Genomic DNA, 24,288 nt, shown 5'->3' with positions numbered 1-24,288 from the left:
ACTGTCTGCTGTGTTGTGTTTGCCTCAGATTACCGGCACAATGGCAGGGATTTCCAGAGCTCCACTCTGTCTGTCCCTGAGCAGGTGATGTCGTCCAATCACTGTTCCCGATCAGACATGACCCGCACTCGCTCGCGCTCACCCAGCGTCCCTCCACCGCAAAGGTACAAACAAACACATAAGAGCCGTTCGTTATGGGTCAAGAGGTCATATCATAAAACATACTCCAGACTTCCTTCCAAAGACAAAAAAGATGATTTATTGATTTATATAACAATTCTCATTCTTCAACTTTCTGATATCAAATGGATAAATCCATGTTTTATATCAGTCGTGTATATTTGCTATTCAGCAACTTTGCCACCCAGGTGCCACTTAACTAGAAATGCTAAGCCTAAGATAGGTTTGCCAAACATTGTGCTGCAGTGTTTTGGTAACACTTTATTTTATGGTTACATCTATTAGTTGCCTCTTAGCATGCATATTATTAGAACATTAGCCATGAGTTAGTGCTAATTAAGCACATATTAATGCCTTATTCTACATGACCTTATTCTAGTCATTCTGATTACTTATATTCTGCCCATAATGGATAATGGATAAAATTCATCCAGCGTTGAAGATCATCATTTATTGTTTTGAGTAATGGGGTGAAATTAAGACTAACCAGCTCTGACAGCCTGGGGGAAATATTAATGCCTAAATATGTGATGTGATTGGTGCATAGAGGGATAGGTGATGTCTGGGATGTCACATCCAAGCTATTGTGATTTAATGAAAGAATGGAAGATTTACTCCAGTTGACTTGAGTATTCAGAAATGTTCGAAAATGAAATTAGAAATCTTGCCAACTAGCTGAAATAAACAAACAAAAAAGAAAAGTTGAAAGTTACTTTAAATACTAAAATAGCTTGAAATAAAATACAATTAAAGCTAAATGAAAAAAAGAAGAAATTTAAAGTTATTTTTTAAAAATAAAATAAAAGTTAATTTAAATTAATTATTAATAATATATACATAATTTTTAAATAACACTGCTCACAATTAAAACAAGCACTAGTGTCACTAGCGCTCTCATTTTCTCTCCTTCAGTCGAAGTTTAGACCACGGTGTGAGAGGAGGACCCTCGCTTTACAGCCCCCGACATCACCTGTCTGAAGACAGATACTCACCAGACAGGTATGAGTTCGCAAAACACTCTCAGATGCCACGGTTTACATACAGCGCTTGCCCTTAAAAGCTTTATTGTTTTCTAGATTGCCTTTGTTGATACCGGGAACATAAATGTGAATGTTTCCATACACCTTTGTCATTTCATATAACATGATTACAGAAATTCAGTGTGAGAAATATGATGTGCCACATACAGAGAACCATAGAAAGCAGGAACAAATGTATTCCTCCTCTTTACTTTTTGACATCACTCTCTCTTTTTATCCGCCAGTCTCTCGCTTTTATCTATCCATCGTTTCATATTCAATAGCTCCATTCAACCATATTTCTGTTCTTTACTCCTTGTGGTTGCAGCCAGTATCTTACCCTCCCTCCTCGAACCAGACACAGACAGCCAAGCGTCGACCCCGCTATCCAGGACCCCAGGTATTCTGTCAGGCCAGAGCAGCTTTATGCCCACCTCCCCCTTCTGTCCAATCACAGCACTCCTCTCACTTTCACCCGCCCACTTCCCCCTGCTGCTAGTTGATTGACAGGTGACAGCTTGCCCACACATAACACTGCATAAGAGGTTGCTCTTGTCACTTTATTCATTATAAATATGAAATGAAGACTAGTAAACGCACTCATACATAATATATCCCATCTTAGGACAACAGAGTCATGTTTCTACACAAGAAAACATCGGTTACTGAAACTCTCACTTTCTTAGACTTTAAAGGAAAGCTCAAGTTTCAATACAAGCAAAGCTCTGTCAACAGACAAAATGTCTGTTTCCATAGAAACTCGTTTGGACTTGCTCTTAAGTTTTAGTAGTTACACTCATTAGTAATATAGTAATACACTCACGTTGCACTTATTTTTGCTAAAGCGCTTCTTACTTACAGAAAAATTTCAAAATTATTCATCTCATTTCAAGACTTACAGTTTAATGTGGCAATACTTTGTTTTTAAATATATTTATTATATAACAAATGTCACATCTGTATATATTGCAAATGTAATATTTTAAATGTGATTTTGGTTGGTTTTGTGTTATTTAATCTAATTTAAAATTAATTGACATTTATAATACAGTAAAAACACTAATATTGTGAAATATTTTATATTATAATCTATTTTAAAATGTAATTTATTTCTGTGATCAAAGCTGTATTTTCAGCATCATTACTCCAGTCTTCAGTGTCACATGATCCTTCGGAAATCATTCTAATATACTGATCTGCTGCTCAAGAAACATGATTATTATTATATATTCTGTGGTCAAAGAGAAAAGCTTGTATTAAAACTGGCAGTGGGATTCATTGAGTCTCTCTCTCTCTCTCTCTCTCTCTCTATATATATATATATATATATGTATATATATACTCACCGTCCACTTTATTAGGTACACCTGTACACGTTGTCCCAAGGTTACTCTATTTCCCGCATTTGTGCTTTGGGTGATCTTCACCTGTGCCTTCCTTCAGAGAGGAAGTGCTAAAAAAAAGAGGGTAGAAAAGCTCAGCCCCCTTAACACCCAGATAACGCCTACTTGCCCCACCCAATTCTAACCACATCGCTCTCGTTTCTGTTCTGACTCATAGTATGTGCCCCCTCTATCGGGAGGATGCGGTCAGGTTACTGCGCTCCACTAGGATGGCCCGTGCATACTCAGACGGGGCTTACAATAGCATGGACAGGTAGTAAACCACAGCGGTTCACTCTTGTTTTCACGATGCTCCATATTAGTGCTGTGTGGGTAGTAGTTTGGACTAGAACAGCTAGTAGCGCCTCTCAAAATGTTTCACATCTACAGTATGTAGGGCTGCACGATATAACTGGTTAAATGGCGATTAATGGTAATCATGAATTTGCTTAAAAATATAACCATGAAATACTGTAATTTCATCAGAATCATTGCGCTTTCATTTAAGCACAAATCAAAAAAGCAGAGTGCCTGTATTACCGTTTTATTTGCGCAGAAAATCTCAATAGAGATCGCTTTGTGTTTGCTGGTGTTTCCAGCTCATCAGCACTTTTTCTGTATTGTAGAGAGAGAGCACGTGTATGGTTGCCAGGTTGGGCAGATTAAGTAAACCACTGGGATGAAAATGTATGGATTTAAGGAAAAAGCTCTGATTGGGGGATTTAAACACTTGAAATCTGGCAACCATGACAATGAATGCAAGATGCTGTATTAAAATGAATTATTTTCAGGTTAAATAACCACTGATGATTATCCAAGGGGATAGTTTGCCCAAAAATTAAGATTTGGTAATTTTCTCACCCTCATTTTGTTCCAAACCTGTATGAATTTCTTTCTTCTGTGGGACGTAAAAGAACATATTTTGAAGAATGTATGTAATCAAACAGTTGATGGTAGCCATTGACTTTTCATATAATTTTTTTCTCTACTATGGAAGCTAGTGGCTACCAGTAACTGTTTGGTTTCTAGCGTTCTGCAAAATACAATATAATATAAACTAAAAGTAACTCATACATGTTTGGAACAGTTTGAGGGTGAGTAATGAAAATTTAATTTTTGGGGCAAACTATCCCTTTAAATCAAGAAAGGTGGAAATTGTGATCATGATTAAAATGCAATTCATCGTGCAACCCTACATTTATGTCACCAGATTTACAAAGCATAGATTAGGTTCCATTTTAGGAAACTTTCTAATGGGTGTAAAAGAAGACAATATCATCAAATATCATTTTCTTAGAGAAATGTGGTAAAGGTTTAAAAAATGCTTTGGCTATAGCGTCATTCTTCCACCCATTGAGAAAGCTTTGTGCAGGAGTCGTTTCGGCTCCTCTCTGGAGGATAACATACATGATAGGGTTCAGATTATAACTTTGCCAACTATGCCACTAAGTCCGCCAGCAATATTTCCCAAAGGAAATGTGCGCAATGTGTCCTTAGCAGCTCCCACTCCATCGTTCCCGCCGTGGCGTAATGAATTGTATCCTCAGTGCTGCTCTCTGGAAGGCTGGAGCTGTTTTGATGACTGAGCACTCACTCTTTCGGTCCCAAGCCAACTAGTGTCACTCTATGACAGAACTGCCAGTCAAAAAACTGCAAGCTACAGTGGATGTTCACCATGCTTATATATAAATGTATTATTTAGAAATGTGGAATTTCATCTATTCTGGATATATTTGTAGGCTCAGTGGAGACTCTGATATTGTCGATCCAGCCAGCTTTGGTTACAGAGACCCTGAGGTGCAATAGATTCACATATAATTTTTGTACCATTTTCATGTGATATTGATAATGGGTGGGGTCACATAGCTAAATTTTGCAGGCAAAATTATCAGAAGTGTAGTGATGCATGAAGCACAGCTCAAGATATATATATTTTTTTACATACAACAAAATAATCCATTAGTAATCAGATTAATGCTTCAGTCGATTTGAAAAGCCTTCATGTAAACAGTCAATCGGAATAAAATTTCAATTTTTATTAGAAGGGTCAGTGTAGACTTGAAATTATCTGATCGAAAGTGGATTGTAAAGTTTAGAGTTCATATAATCAGAACTACAAAATCTGAAATCTGATTGGATTCATTCTGATTACTGAAAATTAGTGCATGTAAACATTCCTACAGAAGCCACTTTCAAACCAAGAGTGTTTTATTTAAATAAACCTAAGACATAAACTAATCTAACACATCAACACAAGCATTCACACGTTACAGAAAGAGAGAAAGTGAGGAAAGGATGAGTTTAAGAGAATGAAAATGTGAAATCCCAAGTTTACAGCAATATGTTCAGTTGCATAGACCTTAACAACCATCAATCACTTATTTAACCCTCGCTTTGAGTTTCTCAATGAGGCTAAAATTTATATTAAATGCACCTGATTCAGTTAGAACCTGGAGGTGTACTTGCTTGCTTTGCTTGTGTTACGGGATTCCTTTGTGTCCTCGTTGCAGACAAGGGGGTTCCCCGAAGTGTCTGATTGGCTGGAAGTTCAATAGTCTTTGAAGTGACGTCTTGGGCGTTGGCTGAGGATGCGGAGTTGGTCTGGAAGTCTGAAGCGAGTGCAGTCGGAGCTGGACTTTGCAGCAAACTTACATTAGAACACGAAACTCCACTTTTCTATGCAGAGAAATAACTCATAGGTCCTTTTAAGATGATTTTTTAGTGCATATGAAAAAAAGGCTTTGTGTAGTTCTATAGAGAACGAAGGCATGTTCTTTAGACAAAGGAATTCAAGTCTGTCTTTGTCTTGTACGGGGGAAGACCTGCCCAAGAGAGTCTGTAGCTCGTGATTTTCTATCACAGGTTTACATGTGACCATCAGTCTTGATTACTTGCAACAAATTTGACAGTCTCCTTCCTGAATTGGAATTATCAATAAGTGTTCTTTTGTCTCAAGGTTGTACGCTATTCTGTGAAAGAGGCTTGCTGGTTAGTTTGCTTGATTCAGACGAGCTGGCGCTAGGGTTTGGACAGATTTATGACGTTGTCCTGTTACAGCTTTGAGGCCCCTCTTTGTTGAATCTCAGCTTCTCATGTTTCGATGTTCTGATGGAATCTTAACTTTGTCTGATTCAGTCTCTGATATCTTACATTGACATTGCAAGCACCATGCTTTTGTCTGAACTACAGGTATGCTGTAAATCAGTGGCGTTTGCTAAATCAACCATCACTGTTAGTATTGCTTGCTCATAGTAAGTACTACATTTTGACACATACAAAAAGTTATCCCATGCATTTATTTGCTACAGGCATGATTGGTTCCTCAAATCATGTGACTTGTTGACGAGGTATATTATTGCCAGGGAGAAACATCTATAAAACACATAAAAATCCCATAGTCTATATTAAAGGAAAACGCCAACGTTTTTCCATATTCCAATATGTTCTCCCCTCAAATTAGACGAGTTGATACGTACCTCTACTGTCTCGGTGCGTGCACTCAATCGCTGTAGCGCGGCACCACTATGCTAGCATTTAGCTTAGCACCATTCATCCTTAGGATCAAATGAATGGTGCTATGTATGGCGGAAGAGCACTTCGCAGCACTTCAACCTCGGTGTAGTAATATCATCACTCCTACACGAGTAAATATGGGGAGGGGGAGTTTTCAGGAGTGATGATATTACTGCGCCGAGGTCGAAGTGCTGCGAAGTGCTCTTCCGCCATGCATTATAGTCATAATTTTTATCCGCTTAGAAAATCGGTACTGTTTATTTTTGTGTCACCATACTTACTCGTGTAACTACTCATGTAACCGTCTTTAAATAGGGAAAACATTGACGTGTTTGGTAGCTTCTAAATTCATCCCTGTTTGGATCCTAAGGAATGAATGGTGCTAAGCTAAACACTAGCATAGTGGCGCCGCGCGACAGCGATTGAGTGCACGCACTGAGACAGGAGAGGTACGTATCAACTCGTCTATGTTGAAGGAAGAACATATTGGAATATGGAAAAATGGTGGCGTGTTCCTTTAATACACCGAAGGGTGGGCTCTTTTGACTTTAACCAGTAGGTACCCTCCTAGAAATGTCAACACAACATGCTAAAAAGCCACACTGAACCCCTTAGCAACATTCTTGCAATCACTCACAACAACCCTGCACTGTGGCATTGAAATTTGCATGGGCAGTCTTTTATTTCTTGAAAATCGTAGAGTTACGGAGAGATTTCCTGTAGCTCCAACAGTAGAGCATGGCACTAGCAACACCAAGGTCATGGGTTTGATTTCCAGGGAATGCATGAACCAATAAAATGTATACACTGAATACAATGCAAGTCACTTTGGATAAAAGTTTCTACGAAATGAATAAATGGGTAACACTTTAGTTTAGGGACCAGTTTTTACTATTAACTAGTTGCTAATTAGCATGCATATTACTAGCATATTGACTGTTTTATTAGTACTTATAAAGCACATATTAATGCCTTATGGTGTGTGCACACCAAAAGCAAATCTAATTATTTGCTCGAGTAGATTACATACAAAGTCAATGCAAAGACGTGAATAGATGCAAATTTGCGCCGGGTGACGTGAATGACGCAAATTGGGATATTCGCCTCAATCACGTCTTCATTGAAAATGGAAAAAATTTAAATTCGAGCGGAAAATTTGCATGAAATGTTGTCATGCAAGCCAATCAGAGCAAGCTTGTTGACACATCCGGTTTTATCAGAATTTTTTTTTTTTATTGTTTTTATGTTTTTATTCGCATGAGTGTCACGAAAACATCCCACAAGTAATCTAGAGCAAGTAACGCGATGCAAATATTCGCTTCGCTTTTGGTGTGCACACACCATTATTCTGCATGACCATATTTCAGATCCTTTAATCCAACCTCATACATACACTTAACAACTATCTTATTAACTATTAATAAGCAGTAATTAGGAGTATACTGAGGCAAAGTTAATAGTTAGTTAATAGTGAGATTTGGTCCCCAAACAAAAGTGTGACCCGTAAATGTCCCATTATCTTGGGAAAATAGCAAGTGATATATCAAACCATATCATGAGAATGAATATGAATATTAGGAATGAATATGTTAATGTGAGGAAATGTGAATCCGCAGCACCTTAGGGCTGCGCTGGACTTCTTTTTTGGCAGGTAGAATTATGTTTGGCACATAGGATCTGATTGTGTGTTATTTTGTGTTCAGGAGGATGAGGAGAGATAGACAAATGTCTGCCTACAGTGACTCATATGAATCTCCTGAGAGGTAAAATCCGGATACTTTAGTTGAGACATGCATTCTGATCATGCATCCATAATAGGACTGCTTTATACTAGTTACAGACTTAACCCTCACCCCTTGCCCTGATTCAGCTGTTACTCATTCTAATCATAATTTCCTTTCTTCATTCCAATCTATCAATCCTCATCCTCCATTTAAAGATATTACAATGGGCCCAATCATGTATCTACTCCATGGCCCAATCATGTCATGAATGGAAACGGTGGAGACTACAGGTAAGACTTCTGAAGAGATAAACACCCACATCACAAACCCTCACTCTTTCTTTACTCATCTGTTATCACTTGCCTGGAACAGATGCCACATTTATGTTCCCACTGAGGCTTTGTCTAGTAATGGATGGCAGTAATGGATTTGAGGCTCCAGTTTATTTTATTTATTTACTTTACTGACCTGTTATAACCTTTTTAAGCAAATTAATGCTTAATATTATGTACTAAGTGTGGCACTAACACACTGAGGTTGGTTTATTCAGTAGGACGTGCCCCAGGATAGAAATTGAGCCTTCTACAGATACAGAAAGGTATAATTACAATAAATTCAGTAGTTTTAGTGCAGACTCAAGTTGGGTTTAGATTTCGTAGTTGTCCGGTGACCTTTATATTTTTACAGAAGTGTTTAATGTTTTCGATATTCTGGAAAATGGCTTCTTATATAATAGAAGATTTCATAAACGTCACTAGCATTCACAGTAGCATAGCTGAAACATCTTAGAATCTTAGTACGGTAGCTAGTTTTTAGAATGTAATTATTTTTAGTTTTAGTTAGTTACTTTGAACTAGTAACTGAATCTCACTTCGAACAGTACACTATACTGTGTTTTATCGCTATACCCTTGTGAAAAATACTTATTACAAAAAATTGTACTTTAAAAAATACTGAACTGAATGCATTGTTTTCAGACTCTTAATTGCAATTTAATGAAAACATATTATAGTTTAAATTTATATTAAATGCAATTAGTTCAACTTCAGAGTGCTTTTTACCTACTTAAGTAGGACTTAAGTACCTCTTTATATGTGACCCCGGAGCACAAAACCAGTCTTAAGTCGTTGGGGTATATTTGTAGCAATAGCCAAAAAATACATTGTATGCGTCAAAATTATTGATTTTCTTTCATGCCAAAAATCATTAGGACATTAATTAAAGATCATGTTCCATGAATAGATATTTTGTAAATTTTCTACCGTAAATACATCAAAACTTAATTTTTGATTAGTAATATGCATTGTTAAGAACTTAATTTGGACAACTTTAAAGGCAATTTTCTCAATATTTAGATTTTTTGGCACCCTCAGATTCCAGATTTTCAAATAGTTGTATCTCGCCCAAATATTAGATGATGTATAAATCTCAATTTTGAAAAATTGTACCCTTATGACTGGTTTTGTAGTCTAGGGTCACATATGTAATTTCATAATTACGTCTATTAACTTTTAAATATGGTTAAAGTATAACTACTAAAATTTGATGTCTCTATTAAAACTTGTGTTCTTTATTGAAATATATTTGTAATTAAGCATTTGTAATGACAGAGGTGTGATTTATTACATTTAAAACGCGACAAAAGATTATTAAAACAATTATTTTAAATATGTTTTAAAGTAAAACTCCTAATTTGACAATATTACAAAGTGCACTTTTTAAAAGTCTACTTAAAGGTGCATTAAATGATTTTTGCCAAACGATATTGATATTTGAAAGCACCAAAACAAACATGCCCATACCCCAACAGGACCTCGCCCCTATTTTGATATCTCCACCGCACACGTTCGTACACAACCCTGGCATAACGAGGATCGCGGAAACAAGCGAAGATTGCACACAAGCATATTTAAACAGAGATAAGTTGTATGAAACAATGCAAAATCAACGTTACTCACCTATCAAAAAGAAACAACGCAACCTCAGCATCCGATTCGAGCCCTTGCCGCTCCTTGAGGTCTCTTCACCACAGGAAAGCTGCTCCGATATTTACGCGGGGTCCTACGTCTTGCCTGATCGTAACAATTCTTTTTAATGTTTTGTTCCTCTGATATTTTCCTCTTTTTTGTCTTGCAGTTCTCTCTATCTATAGTCGATCTGCTAATATCCATCCTGTGCACTCAAATTGAGCGCTATATCATTACAAGACACGCCCCTTACTGCTGATTGGCTGCAAGTGTGTTTTGGGACATGGTCCGACACTGCGGTCAAAAGCGTTTTTCAAAAATTGCTTAGTGCACCTTTAAGTGTGTTAAGAATCATAGTCATGAACAGTGTTGGAGTAAGGCGAGTTACTAATCAGATTACTTTTTTCTACTAGTCAGTAACACATTACTTTTAAATTTACAAGAAAACATCTGTTACTTTTTTCAAATATGTTTTTTATGGAGTAACACAATATTGTAATACATTACTTTTAAATGTAACTTTCCCCAGCACTGGTCATGAATGTGTCTCTATTTAAATACACTTAAGTGGCCTTTTATTTCATTAATATTATATTATTTGCAAGTCGTTTTTAGAAGTATACCTTTAAGACTTGAGGTACACAGCAAGTGCACATTCAATACATTTTCACAAGGGTATATTGTATAATAAGGGTGTTTAGCGACTACTCACAGCTAGTAAATTAGCATTTTATGTTCTTCTCTTACGCACCTCCATAGAGAGGAAAATATCCCAGAGTTCCCAGCTAACCATGAACACTATGAGGAAGATCTGAGGTAATACAGCAGAATTTGTGCAAGTATTCCCTTAGGTAGAGTACTATAGGAGTAGAGTCGACTGTAGTCACGGGGCGTATAGTTGTGTAAGTCTGAAATGTGTTCACTTGTTTTCTTTGCAGCAGCTTCCAGAAGCTTCTATTTGGTTGTTTCATGTCAATTTGTTGGTTAACACTTATTTTTGGTTTTTTCAGTTTGGTAAATCTCCTTCTTGTTATGATTTCCCTGAGCAGCCAATGCTGAAACTCAGATGCACTTTTTTTTGGTGTGCTAATTATTAGCCAAGCGACATCATTTCACAGCTGAAACGCCCTGTGATCCCATGATGCATTGGGGCTCGGCTGAGCGTGGCTTTTTGACTAACGTTCTGCAGGTATAGCCGCAGCATGGTGGACAGACATGAGCATTACAGGTCCAGGTCAGCTGACCAGCGGCCCATGATGGAGCGACCGGTCTACACGCGCTCCCGCTCGTCCGAGCGGCCCGATCCCGGCTATATGAGATCCATGCCGTCCTTACCGTCAGGGAGATCCGCCCCTCCCTCTCCTGCCTTAACGAGGTGACCCATCACAACAAGCACTAAAGCGCTAAACGAACCCATGCCTTCTGCTTCCTGTCACCTGGAATGCCCCTCTCTCCACTTCCTCTTATTTTAACCCTGTGTAACGATGCTGTTTATGATTTTAATTTCATTTGTAGAGTAGTGATGATGGGTGCTACTAACGTCTTTTCATTTGGATTATAGACACACCTGTTATATCCTCTTGAGATATAATGGTGTGTACATCGTACAGTTTCGTTTGACTTTTTATTATTATTTTTGTGTGTGTTACTAACATTATTTTTTTTGTTGTTTACCAGTTTACGCTTTGAGTTATGGGCTGTAATGAGTGCCGTGTGCTCATGCATTCAGGCCTTTTCACTTTCCTTGCAGCTTTAGCCGCCACAAGCACCACCTCCTGATGCTGATTCCATCACACCTTTTGAGACGCCATAACACCTTTTGACTTACGATTTGCCCCGCACGTCATAAGTCACTAGGAAATGACATAAATGTGTCAGATTTGCTCATGAACTTTCACTGATGTGTTAGCTTTTGGATGTGCCACAGTTGATTTTGAGACGTGAGCCACATGTACTGAAAGCTGATGTGACACTGAGCTCAAAAGGTGCTTTAAAGATCATTGTGTTTACTGTGGAGTTGATGTGCATTTTACACGTATGTATTTGTGTTTACGTGGCTAAAATGCACATGACTGTGACATATTTTTGTTAAATGCATGCTCTTTTATGGTCAGATATTTTTTTCTGACAAAATAATGCTGTCATGAACATGCTAGGTCATATTTTACTGCAAAAAAAAATTGTATTACTTTAATTCAGTTTGTGTATATATTATGTATTTAAAAAATAGTTTTACACTAGTAAAACTTTACGATTTATATACAGTGCCGTTCAAAGGTTTGGGATCAGTAAGATTTTTTATGTTTTTTAAAGATGTTTCTTATGCACATCAAGGCTGCATTTATTTGATCGAAAATACAGAAAACTGTAATTTTGTGAAATATTATTGCAAATTAAAATAACAGTTTTCTATTTTAATATATTTTAAAATAGAATTTATTCATGTGAAGTAAAGCGGAATTTTCAGCATCATTACTCCAGGCTTCAGCGTCACATGATCCTTCAAGAAATCATTCTTATATACTGATTTATAATCAATGTTGATATTTTTGGGCCTGTGATATATTTTTTCAGGATTCTTTGATAAATAAAAAGTTAAAAAGAACAGTGTTTATTCAAAATAGAAATGTTTTGTTATAATACACTACTATTCAAAAGTTTGGGGTCAGTGATTTTTTTCTTATTTAAAAAACAAAACAAAAAAACTTTTATTTTAACAAGGATGTGTTAAATGGAGAAAAAGTGTCCCAGGTTCCAAAAAAATTAAGCGTCAAACAGTTTCAACACTGATAATAAATCAGCATATTAGAATGATTTCTGGAGGATCATGTGACCCTGAAGACTGGAGTAATGATGCTGAAAATTTATGAAATTTCATTATGAAATTGATGAAAATTGATGAATTAATGATGAAATAAATTCAGCGCTGTGTCACAGAAATAAATTATAATTTAAAGTAAATAAAAATAGGAAATCAATATTAGAATTGTTTACAATATCACAGTTTTTTCTGTATTTTTGATCAAATAATACAGCCTTGATGAGCATAAGAGACTTAAAAAACATTCAAAACCTTACTGATCATAAACATTTGAACGAATACATAGGCTAAAGTAGGCTAAAATAGGCTTTGTTGATGATGTGAAAAAAAAAAAAAACTTATTTATCGCTTGATATTGGAGTGAAATATGACTTGTCAGTTTCCATGATATTCACCTACAGTCTTATCTGGGTTGTACAGGACATATTTTACCAAATGTTTTTACTTCCCCCAAACGTTTCTTACTAACCCCTAACTGTGCCAAATATTGACTTGTTTTGTTTAATAGTACAAAGTATGTGTCCCTTTTTATAGCATTCAAGTAGAATGTGTTTTCTGACACTATTGTCTCATTATGATGCTACTGCCAACATAACCATAGTTAGTAGGTTTGTTTGTATTAGTGTCCTGTGTTAGTCTAACAGTGTTTTGGCCAGGTTTATGACTCGACCACCAACACTTCTTTAGATAAAATGCTTTATGTTCATTCCTGACACACCATCTGTCCCGCAGGGCAAACATCCGCACTGGATCGGTCCAAACAAGTCCCACCAGCACGCCAGTGTCGAGTCGAAGAGGTCGCCAGCTACCGCAAGTCCCACCGAAAGGCTCTGTGGACAGAAGTGAGTAGATCAACCAGGCTTGTACCAAATTGCAGGGTTTGTGGCGCTTGAGAGGAAAGCTTTTTAGAGGCAAGAGATGCGTTTATGTGAACGAAAAGAGTAACCTTCCCATTGGGTAACTGACAGAAATTCAACAAATAAGGAAAGTAAACAACTACTATTGCACAATAGATATTACAAAAAAATGTCTCATGCATAAACAACCAGTCAAGTAAAGAATATTGTGTAACAATAGAATAATAGAATTCTACTTTACATAACACAGCATGGATTGTTTTTCCCCACCCTTTTCCCCAGAAGATGGCGAGGGCATTACTGAGCCTTATGAAGGTCTGTAAGCACTAGCTTCTGTGTGTTTAGCCTCGTCTCTGTCTTCTTTATTACAGCTTTATCATCTCCTCTGTTTGATTCAACCTGTGAGCTTTACCTGGCATTGGTCAAGCTTCTACCGTTTGTTTAGTAGAGTGAACAGATGTATTAATTTGTGCTTCAGCCATGTTAGCGCAATCAGTAGTGCTGTACGTGTTTCATTATAGATGTATGCTGTGTAGTCTATGTACTTCGTCTGTGTCTGGATTAATGTCCAAATCTGCTACAGTGGATATCAAAAGTACCCAAGACTGTTTTTGCCATGAAATAAAATGGGTCATTTCAACTTTATCTTGCAATTCTGACTTTATTTTTTGCCATTTGTGATTTATGTCTGGGGGGGTCAGAATTGCAAGATTTTAACTCAAAATTGCAAAACACAAATTTGGAATAGTTAGAATTGTTTTCCAAACTTTCAATTCTGGGAGAAAAGTCAAAATTGCACGATATAAACAAGCAATTCTGAGATAAAAGTATGAATTACGAACTCAATATTATGAGATATAAATAGCAAGAAATAGCTATAACTGTGAGATAAATCATCGCCGTTACCTTTTTTGTATCTTTATTCTATAGCAGGCTTCCATACAAATCAATGTGCCCTTATTGAAATTTGTTGAGGTAAAAGCTAAAAGCAATTTATGTCAGACCTTTAATGTTAGTAGCATCTTCTGGCAGCATTTAAGTTGCAGAATAGCCAGGCTAATTTCTGGTATGCTTATAGCAGCGGCTCTTCAACCTTAGAAAGGTTAATCATTGGCATAAGAGCAATGTTGAGAGACAAATATATCTTTATATTGTGTTTTAGAAATGGCAGTCTACTCCTAGCAGTGATCCTCTCAGTCACAGAGTGATATCCACGGTTTATTAGTCACCTAGTGACATTTTGGTTTGTTTTCTCTTTTGGCAAAACTCATCAACCAATGAAGAAGGAACAGGGGTGGTACCTCAGCCTCCTGCTCCGCCCCCTGTTCTGCCCCAGCTTCCACAGACTCTGGCTGGTAACTTATATTTAGGACACACGGGACGCTTAACATCAGTCAAATGCAAATATGATCCTGATATTCTGCCATTTACATCAAAGTCTGTTGCTAGACTATGTATAGTACACTTCAATGTGTCTCTACACTTTTATATTATTGAATTATTCAGTTTGCAAAATTGTATTTGCATTTGAGGTTACTGTAGCATACTGTAGTTGGCAGTGTTGGGGAGTAGCTAGCTACAAGTAGCGACGCTACTATCGTAACTAAATTTTTCAGTATCGTGATGGTAGCTCCGCAACTTTTAAAACAGTGTAGCTTTTCCTGTAGCGAACTACTTTTTCTAGCAAGTAGCAGTGTAGCTCGACCAAACGCTACATTCTGTTTTGTGTTCTGACGAGTCACGAGCATGTAATGCATTGAAGCAGCATTAATGACTGCTTCATAATAAATCTGACTAGATCACAAACTAAATTTGTTATTTACCGCCATCTGTTGATATATCACGCATCTCACGGCTTTACAGTCTGTCCTCCGGCAAGAGACTGTACATCCTTTGATTTTGCAAAGGATGTACAGGAGTGGATATTTCACATGAATCAACTGTAATGTATGCAAATTCAAAGACATAACATGCACATACAGGAGGTGAATAATAGCCTTTTAAACTGATTAATTTCCCTGCTTTATTGCACTCTGTATCAAATGTATATTTTACAATGTTGAACCGTCATAATATAATCTGACCGTTTTGTAGTGAACACTAATAATCGAACAGAAAATAAAATTGCGATATAGAAGTGTGCGTATCGTTTGGCAAAGGATGGTTGTTCACGCGCGCAGCTGATGATTAACGTCTCCATTCACAGTTAGTATGTGCTCCGAGTTTAACCTGCTTATTTTATGACTTCTCCGTATCCAGTTTAAGTTGCATAAATTTTGTTCTTGCATTGATGTTACGTTTGTGGCAATTTTGCACTTTGACAGTCAGTTTGAGATGTAACTATATAACTATATTTTATTATTGTGTCTATTGGATAGTTTACAAAATCGAACGATTGGGACACTTTTTGTAATTGAAATGACTTGGAAAAAGTGTCCCGATCAACCAGAATTCACCCTACTCTTTGAAATCATATTTGCATTACAATATGCTGTTTTAGTCAACAAGCATCTAACTTTTAACTTCATTATATTTTACTTAACTTATTCATTAACAATTATTTGTAATCTTAAATAAAAAAAACACATTAATTATAATATTTTTTTTTACTTTTTTATACTACTTTTTCAGATGGAGCTTCCCCAACACTGGTAGTTGGTATGTTTAGTGGAGTAAATTAGCATAGAAAATTATTTTAGCTTTTCTTTTCACATTTTTGATGTTCTCATCTTCATGTCTGATGGCATACTTCTGTCTTTCTTTCCAACTCTCATTTCTGTCTGAATGTTGAAGCGGTGGGAGGGGCTTCACAACCCCCGGCCCCGCCCCCTCCACCTGCACAAGCCACACAAGCAATGGCTGGTAATGCTGTTGTTACATAGCAAAGATAGCCATTTGATTAAATAATAAGAATAATAAAACTTTAGAAGATATTTAAAAAATTACAATAGAGTGGCACAAACTGCCTTGTTGTGTGTGTATCATCTTATATTTATTAGTGATGCGCCAAAATCATAAATGCTGATTGAAAATTAGACTTTGTTTGGAATAACTGTATTCTATAAAATAGGATATTTTTCCTGCCACTTGTTAAGTTACTATATAACCTGTTATATGCAAGTATACATACTACCGTTCAAAATTTGTGGTTAGTAAGGTTTTTTTTTTTCATTCCTTTATTCAGCAAGGTTGCATTAAATTGATCAAAAGTAACAGTAAAAACTTTTGCATTTCTACAAAAGATTTCTATGTAATAATAATAAATGTGTCTGTATTTTGATCAAATAAATGCAGCCTTGGTGATAATAAGAGACTTATTTCAAAACCATTAAAAAATAAATCACAGAGTCACAAACTTTTGAACAATAGTGTACATATTACACAGGCTCAGAGTTAAAAAAAAAAAAAAAAAAAAATATATATATATATATATATATATATATATATATATATATATATATATAATTTCAAAATTATAAAACGAGTATTATTAAAATAGTTAAAGTAAAAATAATAAAGTATTCTGGGAAATTGCATTATTGTAAATTATGATAATAGTAAATGTTATATCATAACATAATATGATAAAACTATAATAAATAAGTTAAAGTGGATCATTTCATATGATTTTTTTCTCATGTCAAAGTTTCGGTTAACATTGTCTGTTATAGTAGCCTGTAACTATTTTAAGGCTTATGATCGTTTTTTTTTTCTCGGTGCATCAATACATTTTTATAAATATTCATCCATATGATCCTCTTGTTAATTTTCTTGTGTTTCTTTTTGTCCACAACTCTGTCTCTGCCAATCCTGTTGTCTTCATTGTCATCATCAAAGCTCATATGGGAATGGAGTCTCCTGTCCCGGGCCCTGCCGCCACCCATTCCCCCGTACCTCCTCCTGCACATGCTCCTCCCCCTCCTGCACACGCCCATCTGCCTTCTTCAGTTGCCACTCCCCCACCCACACATGCCCCTCCCTCTCCAGCTCCTCCCCCTGCTCCCACCCCTCCTCCTCCTCCTGCTGCTACTCCATCATCATCCTCACCGCTCGTCCAGCAGGCTTCTGTGCCAGGTGTGTCAATGCAAACGAGCTGAACACAAGCACACTGCCTATGTTTGGAATGGAATACTAGTGTACTACTTACTGTATACCACACAGTATACACTTAGGGCCTTATAAATACTAGTGTACTGCTTAATATGTACTGCACAGAATACATTTAGGGCCTTATAAATACTAGTGTACTGCTTAATGCGTAATGCACAGTATACACTTAAGGCCTTATAAATGCTAGTGTACTGCTTAATGGGTACTGCACAGTACTGTACAGTATACACTAAGGGCCTTATAAATGCTAGTGTACTGCTTAATGTGTACTGCACTGTAAACACTTAGGGCCTTACAAATACTTGTGTACTGCTTAATACATACTGCACTTTACTGTACAGTATACACTTAGGGCCTTACAAATACTTGTGTACTGCTTAATACATACTGCACTTTACTGTACAGTATACACTTAGGGCCTTACAAATACTTGTGTACTGCTTAATACATACTGCACTGTACTGTACAGTATACACTTAGGGCCTTACAAATGCTAGTGTACTGCTTAATGTGTACTGCACTGTAAACACTTAGGGCCTTACAAATACTTGTGTACTGCTTAATACATACTGCACTTTACTGTACAGTATACACTTAGGGCCTTACAAATACTTGTGTACTGCTTAATACATACTGCACTGTACTGTACAGTATACACTTAGGGCCTTACAAATACTTGTGTACTGCTTAATGCGTACTGCACAGAATACATTTAGGGCCTTATAAATACTAGTGTACTGCTTAATGCGTAATGCACAGTATACACTTAAGGCCTTATAAATGCTAGTGTACTGCTTAATGGGTACTGCACAGTACTGTACAGTATACACTAAGGGCCTTATAAATGCTAGTGTACTGCTTAATGTGTACTGCACTGTAAACACTTAGGGCCTTACAAATACTTGTGTACTGCTTAATACATACTGCACTTTACTGTACAGTATACACTTAGGGCCTTACAAATACTTGTGTACTGCTTAATACATACTGCACTTTACTGTACAGTATACAGTTAGGGCCTTACAAATACTTGTGTACTGCTTAATGTGTACTGCACTGTAAACACTTAGGGCCTTACAAATACTTGTGTAATGCTTAATACATACTGCACTTTACTGTACAGTATACACTTAGGGCCTTACAAATACTTGTGTACTGCTTAATGCGTACTGCACAGTATTGCACAGTATACACTTAGGGCCTTACAAATACTTGTGTACTGCTTAATGTGTACTGCACAGTGTACACTTAGGGCCTTACAAATACTTGTGTACTGCTTAATACATACTGCACTGTATACACTTAGGGCCTTACAAATACTTGTGTACTGCTTAATACATACTGCACTGTACTGTACAGTATACACTTAGGGCCTTACAAATACTTGTGTACTGCTTAATGTGTACTGCACAGTATACACTTAGGGCCTTACAAATACTTGTGTACTTCTTAATGCATACTGCACTGTACTGTACAGTATACACTTAGGGCCTTACAAATAATTGTGTACTGCTTAATGTGTACTGCACAGTATACACTTAGGGCCTTACAAATACTAGTGTACTGCTTAATGCATACTGCACTGTACTGTACAGTATACACTTAGGGCCTTACAAATACTAGTGTACTGCTTAATGCATACTGCACTGTACTGTACAGTATACACTTAGGGCCTTACAAATACTAGTGTACTGCTTAATGCATACTGCACTGTACTGTACAGTATACACTTAGGGCCTTACAAATACTAGTGTACTGCTTAATGCATACTGCACTGTACTGTACAGTATACACTTAGGGCCTTACAAATAATTGTGTACTGCTTAATGTGTACTGCACAGTATACACTTAGGGCCTTACAAATACTAGTGTACTGCTTAATGCATACTGCACTGTACTGTACAGTATACACTTAGGGCCTTACAGATACTAGTGTGCTGCTTAATGCATACTGCACTGTACTGTACAGTATACACTTAGGGCCTTACAAATACTAGTGTACTGCTTAATGCATACTGCACTGTACTGTACAGTATACACTTAGGGCCTTACAAATACTAGTGTACTGCTTAATGCATACTGCACTGTACTGTACAGTATACACTTAGGGCCTTACAAATAATTGTGTACTGCTTAATGTGTACTGCACAGTATACACTTAGGGCCTTACAAATACTAGTGTACTGCTTAATGCATACTGCACTGTACTGTACAGTATACACTTAGGGCCTTACAAATACTTGTGTACTGCTTAATGTGTACTGCACAGTATACACTTAGGGCCTTACAAATACAAGTCTACTGCTTAATGCATACTGCACTGTACTGTACAGTATACACTTAGGGCCTTACAAATTCTAGTGTACTGCTTAATGCCTACTGCACAGTATACACTTAGGGCCTTGTAAATACTAGTGTACTGCATACTGTACAGTATACACATTTTTTCTGGATTATGTTTTAATTGTTTAATTAAATATGAATAATTAAGAAGTATTAATCAATTGAATTCATACAACTTTAAAAATGTATTTAAAAAAATGTAACAGTAATAGTGCCCAATTAATTTAAAAAAAGATTTGCATTGTAATTATTTAATGGTTTGCATTTTTGTATTATTTAATTAAAATCTATTGTCAAAAACTGTGGTAATCAGTTGAATTCATAAATGCATAATGCATGCTTCAGTATGTGTAGTAGACAGAGACATGCACACTCTTTCGCTGGTTAATATTCACAGATTTTAGTCCATATTGTGATTTGATTAAGTGTACAGCCCTACTTTTGATTCATTAATCCAAACTTTGCTGTGACATTCTGCATTATAAAGTAAATTCCATTTTATATTATAGATTCTGCGATTTTGTTTTTTTTTATTCATTTTCTGCATTGCAGAAATCATAAGGCCCTATGCACTGTATACTACCTGTGATTTATTTCAATACTACAGTCAGTAGTATGCTAGAAACTGCACACTGCACAATAACAGTGGAGTAGTATGCTGTTCTGAACATAGTCTGAGTGCCTGTTTCTTTACATCATTTATTTAGCTTACAGCAATATTTTATATTTTATTTTTTTACTTTATTTTAATAATGTTGATAACTTCTCTTGATCACGTGTGTGTGTGTGTGTGTTAGCTTGGTTAGAGTGTACCTGTGTGTTTGTGGGAAACACTGATCATTTGACTCACCCTCTGTGTATGTGCATGCCGTTTCCTGCACAAGAATCCCAGGAAAAGCCTGTAGCTCCCCCACCTGTCAATGGGAGGAAAGGCAAGTGTGTGTGTGAGCGTGTGAATCTCTCTGTTTTACTGTTTGTGCTAGTTAGATTTAGTACAAGTAGATGTTGTATACATTTGCAGTATTTACTGTTTGTACGGTTGTCATCAGATATATAGTATGGTATAGTATGCTATGATTGTGTTGGTGATGCCATTAAGAAACCATTTTTTATCTAAAATTCTGGTTTTACACTGCGCTATTGTTGTAGTTTTATGGGACTTAATATTAATTTATTTCAGAATAATTGGTTAATAATAATTGTTTTTTAAGCCACTGTACCCATATGTAAACTGAATACCTTCATTCACCTGTAGATGGCTCAATAGTACCCAGACCTTAAAAAGCAGCTTCACTTTCATAGTTAGAACTAAAACTATGTTTTTTAGTATTTTTAAATAAAATAAGTAAATTATATAAATCACTAAAATACATTGCTATTTTATTTTTATTTTTTTTAATTAGTACAAGTGAAAAAATATGAATATGAAAAGTGATTTTTTTTTTTTAACACTATAAGGGTAAATTGTGCAACATTGTAAATTGAACATGCTTAAATGTGCCTTATACCATATGTGCGCTCTGCGGGCCTGTACTATGCATTTCTAATGAACAGTTTTGTTAAGCAGGAGCATTGATTGTTTCTCCTTGTGTTGTAACTTCAGAAGTGACATGGGAGGACCAGCAGAAGAAAGCTCCTGGTATGGCACAACCTGTGCTCTTCATCGGCCCTTAGTAGAGTAGATCAGTCCTAGTGTGCTTCTGAGGGATCTAGATTTCAGCTCTTCTTCTGCGCTGTCACTCTCTGCTCTCGCTGCTCTTGTTGCTGCTGTGCTATTTGTTAAGACTGAACCTGAAGGTTCAAGTAGAGACATCAAATTGAATTGCAAATTTTTCTTTGGCGTCACTATAGCAACTTGAGGTAGAAGTAAGGTCACATTCATAGTTATTTACATGATGAATTAATTAACACACTTTTATTGATTCTGAGACAAACAGTTCTCACTGATACCTAATGATACACAAACATGAAAGTTTTCGTTTCTGGAATTATTATTACTTACAATTGAAGTAAATATGAAAAACAGAACTATAGGATAAACTACATGAATGGTTACATTTACAGCACTAAAATAGGAAAAAATCGATGGTGGTCTGTCTGTAGTGTGTGTTTGAGATTTATGTATTTCATTAACCTTTGCTCAAAGTATGTTTTGATGCTTTAAATCTTTTAAAGGGTTTTTTTTTTGGTGCTGGATTTCTCAGATCTGTTTTACATTTATTTCGGCATGTTATGAGTAATGAGTTTCTGAATGAAATTCATCTAAACTCTGTTTGTGTGTGAGAGTGTGTGTCTATCATCACATTGTGTGTCTTGTGTCTGTCTAAACTGTCTTGTTTTCCTCTCATCCACACATCAGCTGTAGTGTCAGAGTCAGCAGTGTCAGAGAATGGAGATGCAGGTATCGTATACAGATTAAGTTTGTGTAAACATAAAGCCCTTCAAAACAACCTTTGGAGACGCGTACGTGTGTGTATGCTGGAATAAGCAGTGCATATTATTGGGTAGAATTGCTAAAAGAGTTTAAAACATCGCAACTACACAAAAGTTCAAGAGTTTGAGGTCATTTTCTTTCAAAGAAATTCATGCTTTTATTCTTAAATTGATCAAGAGTGACAATAAATACTTTCACATTGTTATAAACTACTTCTGTTTTGTTTAATTACTGTTCTTTTGAACTTTCCATTTATCAAAGAATCCTGAAAAATAGAAAACAAATGTTTTAAATTGCAATAATATTTTATTACAGTAAAACCAGTGGTGAGACTTAAAAAAACATTTAAACTTTTTAAAATGAATAATTGCAGTGCAAAAAATTTACTTTGAGGGGCACAACAGCTTATCACTGGGACAGCTTCTTAAAAAGGACATCTCTGTACCTTCTGAACCACTAAAGGATGTATAATAGTACCATTAGAGTACACATTACTTCCTTAAAGGGATAGTTCACCCAAAAATGAAAATTGTCATCATTTACTCACCCTCAAGTAGTTCCATACCTGTATGAATGTCTTTGTTCTGCTGAACACGAAGGAAGATATTCTGGAGAATGTGGGAAACAGAGCAGTTCTGGGGCACCATTGACTTTTTTTGTCTACTATGGAAGTCAATGGTGCCCCAAAACAGCCTTTCTTAAAAATATCTTCCTTTGTGTTCAGCAGAACAAAGACATTCATACAGGTTTGGAACTGCTTGAGGGTGAGTAAATGATGACAGAATTTTCATTTTTGGGTGAACTATCCCTTTAAGGGTATATATTACTAATATAATGTACTAATATGCACCCTTGAAGGCCAAAGTATACTTCGGTTTTTACATATACACAAAGGTCTGTGTACAGTACACGTGACGCACATGTAGGCCCAAATATACTTTGTTTTTTACGTTGTACATGTAGCCTTTCAAAATATAGTCCATTTCAGGTGTATGCGAGTGCAGGCAGTTGAAAGCTTCATCTTTGTCCAGTGTCTGTGCTGTTTTTCTCCAGAAGTTATGACCATTAAAAATGTCTTTGTACTCTTTTAGCTTAAAGTTGTGTCTATCCCACAACCCCCTCACACAAGCACTTGTCAATGTTGGTGTAGTTGTTGCAGTCTCCGCTGTTTTGATGTTGTTTCGTCTCTTTAGTTTCATTTTGTACTGTGAAACAACAGCTCGGGCCAGTGCTGCCACCTTGTGGAACAACTGATTAGTGCAAAACAAACTCAACGCACGTGCGAACTGCGCAAACAAAGTTTATGCGGTTACAAAAAAAAAATCGGATGATGTGCTTACAGTATAGTACAGACACAGATTCTGGTGACGTAATTTGCGTTATGTGCACAGTACGCAGACCCTTGCATGCACGTAAAAAAAAAAAAGTATACTTTGCCCCCCTTTTTTTTTTTCCCAGAATAGTACACGCACCACCATATGCACATTGAGTGTGTTTTGCACTAATCGGTTGTTCCACAAGGTGGCAGCACTGGCCCGGGCTGCTGTTTCACAGTAGAAAACAACTTCGCAACCTTATTTTAAAAGAGTACAACAACATTATCATCAGTCATAACTTCTGGAGAAAAATAGCACAGACGCTGGACAAAGACGAAGCTTTCTAGAGAGTATGCGTTGACTGCCTGAGTTCGCGCACACCATCAAGTGGAGTACACTTTGAAAGGCTACACATTTGACTGCACGCATACGCTAGCGTACATGTACAAAAACAAAGTATACTTTGGGCTGTAATGAAGGTTGTTTTTTATCCCCGGAATGCAATTTTTATTGGTACACCCCCCTCGACGCGCGATTGGGCTAGTTTTGAGTAGCATTCGGGCAGGTTTTGTTGTGAAAACCTGGAAACCCTGCCCAGTGACAAGCTGTTGTACTCTTAAAG

General features: G+C 36.6%; 1 protein-coding gene across 1 annotated transcript in view; it reads left to right on the top strand.

Moving 5' to 3' along the window:
* LOC306847023 (regulating synaptic membrane exocytosis protein 2-like) overlaps positions 1-24,288 on the top strand; it is a gene marked incomplete at its 5' end in the record, with an annotated part of 167,795 nt that overhangs the window by 108,744 nt on the left and 34,763 nt on the right. Inside the window, 15 exon segments of the mRNA XM_079380758.1 lie at positions 29-164; positions 1,093-1,179; positions 1,528-1,599; positions 2,760-2,855; positions 7,798-7,857; positions 8,034-8,108; positions 8,369-8,416; positions 10,545-10,601; positions 10,975-11,160; positions 13,339-13,448; positions 16,257-16,325; positions 17,301-17,537; positions 20,801-20,853; positions 21,522-21,555; positions 22,288-22,317. Of these exon segments, the coding sequence (XP_079236884.1) occupies positions 29-164; positions 1,093-1,179; positions 1,528-1,599; positions 2,760-2,855; positions 7,798-7,857; positions 8,034-8,108; positions 8,369-8,416; positions 10,545-10,601; positions 10,975-11,160; positions 13,339-13,448; positions 16,257-16,325; positions 17,301-17,537; positions 20,801-20,853; positions 21,522-21,555; positions 22,288-22,317 (1,350 nt within the window).

Source organism: Barbus barbus (genome assembly GCF_936440315.1).
Source record: "Barbus barbus genome assembly, chromosome: 27".
NCBI classification, from domain to species: Eukaryota; Metazoa; Chordata; class Actinopteri; order Cypriniformes; family Cyprinidae; genus Barbus; species Barbus barbus.
The sequence above is the reverse complement of the archived record's forward strand: the minus strand, read 5'-3'. Positions and strand labels throughout refer to the sequence as shown.